General features: G+C 32.9%; 1 protein-coding gene across 3 annotated transcripts; it reads left to right on the plus strand.

Annotated features, from left to right (window-relative positions):
- Positions 1-4,867: 4,867 nt before the first annotated feature.
- LOC108745692 (zinc finger protein interacting with ribonucleoprotein K-like) lies at positions 4,868-8,235 on the plus strand. 3 transcript variants are annotated; one of them, XM_018481993.1, is made up of 4 exons: positions 4,868-4,950; positions 6,422-6,589; positions 6,697-7,198; positions 7,372-8,235. In XM_018481993.1, the coding sequence occupies exons 3-4, from the start codon at positions 6,730-6,732 to the stop codon at positions 7,836-7,838; spliced, it is 936 nt and encodes a 311-aa protein (XP_018337495.1). In that variant the 5' UTR covers positions 4,868-4,950; positions 6,422-6,589; positions 6,697-6,729; the 3' UTR covers positions 7,839-8,235. The 3 variants fall into 3 exon arrangements, with proteins under 3 accessions (XP_018337495.1, XP_018337510.1, XP_018337499.1); XM_018482008.1 differs by lacking the exon at positions 4,868-4,950 and adding an exon at positions 4,959-4,993; XM_018481997.1 differs by lacking the exon at positions 4,868-4,950 and adding an exon at positions 5,378-5,561.
- Positions 8,236-8,748: the final 513 nt, after the last annotated feature.

Below are 8,748 nucleotides of genomic sequence, written 5' to 3' on the forward strand. Positions count from 1 at the left end.
ATATATATATATAGTATATATATAAGTACAGACAACAATTTTCCCGCAATGAAATTAACACATGTCAAAGTTTTTATTAAAAATTGCAATTCCATAATCTTATTGTATGTAAAATTTTTAATATTAGTACAAAATTTTATTTTATAATAATATATATAGAGATAAATTAGTAAACAGTAGCAATTCTTCACGAATTATCTACTTATAATCATAGCGATATGACTTTACGTAAACAAGTATAACTATAATTACGAATATATACATATTTAGTTTTAATAATATTTTATGCATAATTACTAGGCGGATATTTATGTAAAATACTTAATTGAATATTTTGCATAAAATGTATATTTTGCATAAATTGATATTTATAGATGGCAATCTCACCCTTTTTACTTTACTTTTTAATAACTCTTTTAACGAATAACGATCGACTGCTAAAACCGATGGTTAATATTCAGTTAAGAATTTTGCATAAATATCCGCAGTCTAATAGTTACATTGCCACTCATTAAATTTCGGACATCAGCATTATCATATGGTTATGTAAAAAAATTAGAATAAAAGTTTAAATTAGGGGAACCTGGTCCGATGACCTTGGCATATATTGTCAAGGTCACGACGCTGAATAACCTTCGATAGGAACTGTTTGTTATTCATTAGAAATTCTTAACAAAAAAGTTTAAAAAAATAACGTGTTATTTTTATTATAATATATATACAACATACAATATTAAAAACTATCTCAAACCCTTCTCTTCTTGTCTAATAACTTTCCATGCGATGCGACACGTCCCTAGGTAGGCGTGAAAAGTCAGACGTGGAAATATAAATTTTGTAACAGAAAATACACATAGAAATATACATTTTGTGTTAAAAAATTAGATTTTATTTATTAATCTTTTTCTATATTTATTAATCTTTTCTAATAACTTTTTAATAAATAATTTTTAATTATTAATATTCATTATATATAATACAATATTTAATATTCATTTTAATATTCATATTAAACTAATTTTTTAATTAATAACGAGCCACGGCTAAAAAATGATCGGAGGTCACTCACGATCATAATTTATCAAGATCATCATAATCAGTGTTGTGCATAGATGATTTTAAAATTAGCTAGATAAAGATAAGATGAAAATTTGGTAATTCATCTTAGATAAGATAAAGATGATTACATTTAAATTAATCTAGATAATATAGATAAATTTATCTGAAAATTCATCTGAAAAGTTCCAGATAATTTTCTTTACTTTTAAAACCAGAATTAATTTGTTTATAAATTAAAGTAATCAGTTTCTTCTTAAAATAATTAAAAAATATTAAATTTAATAATTTTTGTTGAGTCAGCTTAGTGTGCTTGTGTGAGTAATGTAAGAGCGCTATCGATGTTCAACGAAAAGGCCCGAGTGTCTCCGTGGCATGTCTCGACTGTTTTTGTTATTCGGGTCGACCGTCGCGTTGCCATGTCACTCTAACTAAACAAACAAGTTAGACTCTCGCATCGTTGCCATGCGAGTCAGTCTCGTCTCGTCTGTCCATCAATAAAGAACTATTTTTCTTCTCTCAAAAGCAAATTGAACTTAATAACCGATTCAAGCCTCAACAATTTTAATATTTAATAACTCCTTATTTATTTTGTCTCTTACAATTTTCAAAGAAATAATGAAAAATTACAATAAAGAATCAACAATAAAAATTCTATACAGTTCTTTTCCTCTATATTAGTTGCATGGTCGCAAAAATGTCGTAACTGTTTTAACCATTGATTGGTTAACCAATTACAGTTGAGCCAGCTTGACATTCACACACATTTATTCATAAATCTTTATTGCGTAAAAACAATAGTTTTACAACAACATATAATATTATCGGACAAACGATTTCATCAAGGTACATACATTTGTTGTCCAGAATTGAAAAGACGCTCCACTGATGTTTATGACGGCAAAGATGTGTTAAACTTAAACTTATTCAAATATTTACTTATTCAAATGTAAAAAACATTTTTAGGTAGAGATAGGTTGGCAAAAGCTTTATAAATTATTTTTAATTTTATATTTATATTATAAAGAGAATTTTCGAAATTCATTGATTATGCTACTAATGTTCTATAATCTATAATAAAATAGAGACAATTGTCTCAAAATGCGCTTCTATGGGATCTATCGGAATTACGGAACGTTCGTCATTGGTTGTGGCTTTATTCCATCGATTCCGACGTTTTCTGTTGCGCAAATTTATTTATCTTTTGCAGATCCGTCGATGCTGCATGTGTTCATGTGCATGTACATACATACATATACTTATAAAAACTAACCTCGTTAAACTAATTTATAAACAGAGAAAACTGTCTTTTACAAGAACACATGGTTAATCAACATGCTGAGGCGTATTCCTTTCCTACCTGGCGGATTCCTACCTGAAGTTCTCCGGATGTCACGTCATCCTTGTTTAACATTCGATAAATAAGAATGGAGTGATATCTCGGATGGGAATCTGAACATAACGCTGAAGATAATTAATTAAATCTCCAGATAAATACGGAGATATCAATATGATAAGAACATGAATGTCATATAAATAGTATACAGAAGAGCGAACATGTAAATCAAAATTAAAATCAATGCGAGCCAAACGCTATTCCGGTAGATCTAGAATGAAAGTTATCTTATCGGGAAGACTCTTGCGATTGGTCAGGGCTAATTGCGCATTTGAGGTAACCGGAATATTATATATAGCTTTAGTCACAATTGCACTTATTCAATTCCTCCGCAATCGCGTGACCGTTAAATTTCACTTATAATCTTTGCAGAGTGTAGAATGTGTAAAATGTGCAGAACGTCACAGCGTTCACAACGCTCGCTGACCATAAGTCAGCTGGTACACAGTGCAATCAGTTGAAGTGAAACAAATATACATTTGTTTCACTTCAACTTATTGCACCAGTACAGAGTGCAGCAATAAAAAACAGATCTCATGGGTGCGTTCGTTTATGCAGTTACTGCCGCAGATGCATTCGTTTATTCTACTTGCTAATGCGACTGCAGCCACAATATAAGTACATACGATATGGACACTGAACTTTTTACGTAGTCTCCAATTAGTGCGCTTGCGTTGATTTCCAACCAGGAATGTGGCTGCCTTCAGTAAATTGAAATTGCAGATTAGGTTAGGTTAGCTGAATCTCTTTCCCATAAAATATAATTAAGCCTTTCGCCTACAATATCGTGTGAGACTCGTGGTAAGGAGATCAGGCCAAACATGAGTATCGTGACGTTCTCACGGGTGACCGTGGTACGTCGTTCGTACAAAGTTTAATTTTTTTTTTAATTTGTAAGAGAATAGTAAGGCAAAGGGTTAAATTAAGTTTTATTAAAAAATTAAATCAAATTTTTTCGGAGACGCTATATTGTGTAGACTTATATTTATATATGATAAAGTATTTTCGTAATAAAGTATGCGCGCGCGCGCGTGTGTGTGTGTGTGTGTGTGCGTGCGTGTATATACGTATATTATATTAATTATTAAATTACAACTTTACATTTAATTACAATTTTCGTGCAATATATTATTTTTTTACACAATTATTCATTACAATTTTCATATAGTATTTAATCAATTATTATTTTTAATTTACTTATTACTGTTTAATATTATTATTATTATTATTATTAATGTGAATATTATCTTTATACAATGAGTTCGTTAATATTATATAATTATATAATTCTGATTTAAAAATATACTCGCTATAAATAATTTTCATGACACGATCGAATTATATCTTTTTTTTAGTAAAATCATTCTGTAGCTTTATAAAAACTCAAATTTATAAGCGCCTTTCCAACCTACAACATAGCGGCGAGTCATGTGATCTGAGATCCACTACATCAAAGGTGCCGACGCTCAGTATCCATACTGTATGTACTATGGTCCTGCTCAGATGCTCTGTTCGCGGTACTGCGTAAATGAATGATCAACTGCGCTGCAGTTGTCTTTGCAGGTTGCATATCTTGCTGTTCATAATACAGCCAACTGTAATAGCCGATTGTATTACTAAAAATGAATTTTATTAAAATATTAAAAAATGGAAAAGGTAGAATAACTTGTTAAAATCGATCTTACTATTAAAGAAAATAATGCAACGTAAGGTATATAATGAAAAAGGTGTGAAGTTTGCTAATTTTTATTTGCAATCAGATTAACCTAAAAATCATACCTTTTAGATGTAAATTGAAAATATCAACACACATAAAAATTATGAACTTTTTATAATTAAATTTTACAATATTTTAGGGTTTATTTAATATTTTCGGATTTTTTATTTAGGCCTAATTTTATAACTCACAGTTAACTCTTAACCGAGGTTCAACTTATTTTTCATCTTTCTCCAATTCTAGCATTAGAAAGATATTATGAATAAGTTGAACCTCAGTTAAGAGTTAACCATGAGTTGTGAAACTGCTCTATTTTTTAGCACACACACACACACACACACACACACACACATAATTTTTGCTTACGAAAATGACAGTTTCTCGATTGTGATTGATCGATTATATACGAAATTGCTATTTTTGTATGTGATATTTGTTCAAGAATAAAGCTCCTGGACCTTAATTTTCAAGTTTAGCTTTTCCAGATTTTCCAGATTGGAAGATACGATCCAATATGGTATACGAGCAGCTACTAATGCAGAGATCCATTCGGTAAATTTAGGTCATTTGAGACCAGCAGATAAGAAAGCAGAGGATGCGCTATCCATTGCATAAACGAATACACCCCATGCAGTACTAGCGCCACATTTGCCTCTTGCGCCAAAAATTTCAAAAGGACATTTCCCCCACTCCGTAGCGGTGACGATGACGACGACGACGTTTCTTATACACATTAAAAGTTTCAGATCGTATTTTGTGTCGCAATATCTCCGCTCGTAGGGTACGTAGAGAAAAAATAAAAACACGTACTATACAACCAGAATGTATGCTATCGATTAAGCATATATAGAACGTGATCGGTTCTGTCCTTATTAAAATATGATCATCTCGGTCCCCAACAATGCGCCGATCGCGTAAAGTAGCCACGGTAGGGTCTCCAGATGACAAAACCATTTGTAAATTTTTCGCATTTTACCTCGTTTGCAAGTAGGTAATCGGAGCGATGTTGGAGTATACGTTCCAAAACTCGATCTGTTTAATCAATCCCCAAGACCCTCAACTCAAAGTGGTATAGTGTGAGGGTATATATATATATATGTGTGTGTGTGTGTGTGTGTGTGTGTGTGTGTGTGTGTGTGTGTGTGTGTGTGTCAGTATGTATCAGTATAATATGTATACATACAAGATGTCTGAATGAGCATGCATATACATGAAGAGCAGGAGCGGCGGTGCAGTAACGGCAGAGAACGAAGTAAGACGGAGCGAGTCGGTGACAATCCGACATTTCGGATATTCGGAAAGGAGACTGACATTGTCAGTGCGAGATCAAAGTGCGGAGAAATGAAAGCCGCCGCGTGGATTTTAATACTGACGTACCGATAAATCTGCACTGTACGTACGCTTGAGAATACTTTTTCAATTTTGGAACAAACACATTATATTCTGCCTATTTACAGTGTCCGATGTCCGGTGAGACTTGTGCCATAAAGCGTGTGTAGATAGAGCGGACTAAACTGAGTCAAAAGATGCTCTACCATTTTGCAATTTTCGCAATAGTTAACGAGATGTTAATTACTAAAAATCGTTGAATATTAATTATTTAATAATTTTTTACTCAAATACTATCAATTTTACAGAAAAACAGCAAAAGACAAAAATTGTTTATTTCCTTCTCATAAAGTTCTGAGAATTTTTTCAGAATTTTTTCAGAATTAAATATCGTATTTTCTCAGATTGGTAAAAATCAGAAAATGCAGTATTAAAAAATTCTAAAAAAATTCTTACAACTTTATGAGAAGAAAATAGATAATTTTTGTCTGTTGCAGTTTTTCTGTAAAATAGAATAGTATTTGAGTGAAAAATTATTAAAGACTTCTCGGCAATTAATATCTCGTTAAATATATTACGAAAATTGCAAAATATATGGTAAAGAACTTTTCAACTCAGTTTAGTTCGCTCTATCTACACGCGCTTTATGATAGAAATCTCGCCGGACACCCTGTGTACGTTGTGTGTATATCGCGCCCGAGTAAGGTTTTAGAACGCATAGCAGCTGATAAAGATGCTGTAAAGATGGCCTGAACCGATCACGATATTCACCATGTTCACTGATATTCACGATACATAAGTGGATTTAGTGGATAGGTCCACAGCGTTTCAGCAGCATTTGAATTATTTGACACTGTCTAAGATGTAATATTGTAGTAAGCAAAAAGTGAGAATGTAACTGGAGTTGTTTTTGATGAATGCAGACAATTTCGGCCGATCCCTCGACGGTGCCGACACTGCCAACGACGACTCTCCGACAATGCGGAAACGTTTGTTCCGCCAGAGGAGTATCGAAAAAACGACGAGATGAGCGTGGTAGACACAACGGGACATCACGCGGCGGGTACATTTTGTATGATGATACTGCCGCAGTAAGACACTTTTTCATAGTCTCTCAATACACCGACCAATTGATATACATGATAAATGCGTGACAGCATGCTCAGTAAGTCCCTTTAAATTTTCCACTTTTTTTTAGGCGACAATGCAGATATTACTGTAGACATCATAGATGTCGTATATGTTATTAATAATAAGGAGTAATTTCTTGAGAGTGGATAAAATATACTTCAAACTTCTTTACTTGGTAATAATGGCTTACGATCCACGTAACGTGAAATATCCACCAAATACCTCACAGCGGCCCAACGTGGTTGGATACAGTTATTCCGGCCATCCACCGCAGCATTTCCAGCAAACCGATGAAAATCGGAATGAAAACAATAATTTGCGCAGCAGCAAAGAACTTTGTCCACAAACCTCACAGCAGTCATCCAGCACACAGACTGTGCAGAAAGTAGACGCTGCGACTATGACGGATCCCCTGCAAATTGATTTTAGGCTCTCCGAATGCCTGGCACGTTGCTCTAGTACGTTAGGTTTACCATACGCGACTAAATATGAGGACTGTGGTACAAATTCTACGTATCAAGAAGTGAGAGCAAAAATCGAATTTGATATTGAACCACAGCATATTAATGGTGAGTCGCAGTTAATACTTTATACCGAAGCTAATAACCTTTTGTTTGCAAATTATAATTGCATGTGATAAGATATTTATAGAAATAATGAAATGTTGAAATTATATATTTGTCTCTATTTTATTATCGATACCATTCTATATATAACGTATAATATTCTTTGCCTGTATAAGGTATGTTGGTTTACCATTGCCCCGAGTGTGCATATAGATTTAATGATCGGGAGGCACTTCACGAACATCTTGAAGATCATAAACAGAGACCACATATCTGCGATATTTGCGGGGCAAGCTTAAAACGAAAGGAACACTTGGATCGTCATAAGCAAGGTCATAATAAAGATAGGCCATATCAATGTAACATGTGTTGTAAAGCATTTAAACGTAACGAGCACTTGGCACGTCATATGATTACTCATTCAGGTAGCAAAAATCAAATTTGTACCGAATGTGGCAAAGCTTTTTATAGAAAAGATCACTTGAAGAAACATTTGCAAAGTCACAATAGTAGTCGAGGCAAACACTTAAATATTTCACATAACAATCCCAACGATCAGCAGCCAAGCGACCAAGGATTGAGTAATTTTGCTATGATGATGAGGCAATCTGCCCCTCCCGCACTTTCAATTTTACGGACATAGTTATTACGCTAGATTTATGTAATGTTTATGTAGCGTTCATATCTCCGTCAGCAAGTCAGCATTTTTACTTTATTATTTAGATAATTTTATTCTATAAGCTTTAATACGCGAATGAGTCTTATCCAACATACTCAACTTTGCGCGCGACAAGTACTTTCCTAGGGAATTTATTATCGATATAAGAACTCATGTTCCTAAGGAAGTATACCTTATTGCTGTGTATTTTGTCAACAGGTGGATAAGATTACGATAATGTTATATACTGTTTTTGTAATGTCCTTTATAATACACTATACGTGTAGAATGTTGTTTGTATATTAAGAATATATCTGTTGGCATTTTTCCAAACTTGAACAAATTCGATATTAATTCAAAATGATAAATGACATATTTTACTTTCTTACATTATTCCTGATCCTTTTACTCTTGGAAGAAATCTTGGAAAAATTGAAATATCCGATAAATTTCACTTCTATCACATACCAACAGTTACGTTATATTATCGTCTACATTGAAATTCTTAAAAGAATTAAGTTTAGAGATTTAGTTTTTATGCTTCTTATCTAAAGCGATATTCTTCGTTTCTTCAGGAGATCAATTTACAAACGTAGGCATTACAAGACAATAGAAATGAATCGTGAATGCTGAAATGCGTTAAATATCTTCGTAAGCGGAGGAGAAAGGATTTAATATAATTTGACAATATTGCGCAATAGCATGTTGCTTCTACAAGTCGTTGATTTTTCTTTATTTCTCCTTCGCTTGCGAAGTAAGGAATTGAGAGGCACTAACGTCACGTTGTAACAATGTTTTCAATGCATATGTGTGCGTGTGTGAATGTGCATATATATATACATATATATATATATATACATATATATATATATATATATATATATATATATATATA

The sequence above is a fragment of the Trachymyrmex septentrionalis genome, unplaced genomic scaffold, assembly GCF_001594115.1.
Source record: "Trachymyrmex septentrionalis isolate Tsep2-gDNA-1 unplaced genomic scaffold, Tsep1.0 scaffold106, whole genome shotgun sequence".
NCBI classification, from domain to species: domain Eukaryota; kingdom Metazoa; phylum Arthropoda; class Insecta; order Hymenoptera; family Formicidae; genus Trachymyrmex; species Trachymyrmex septentrionalis.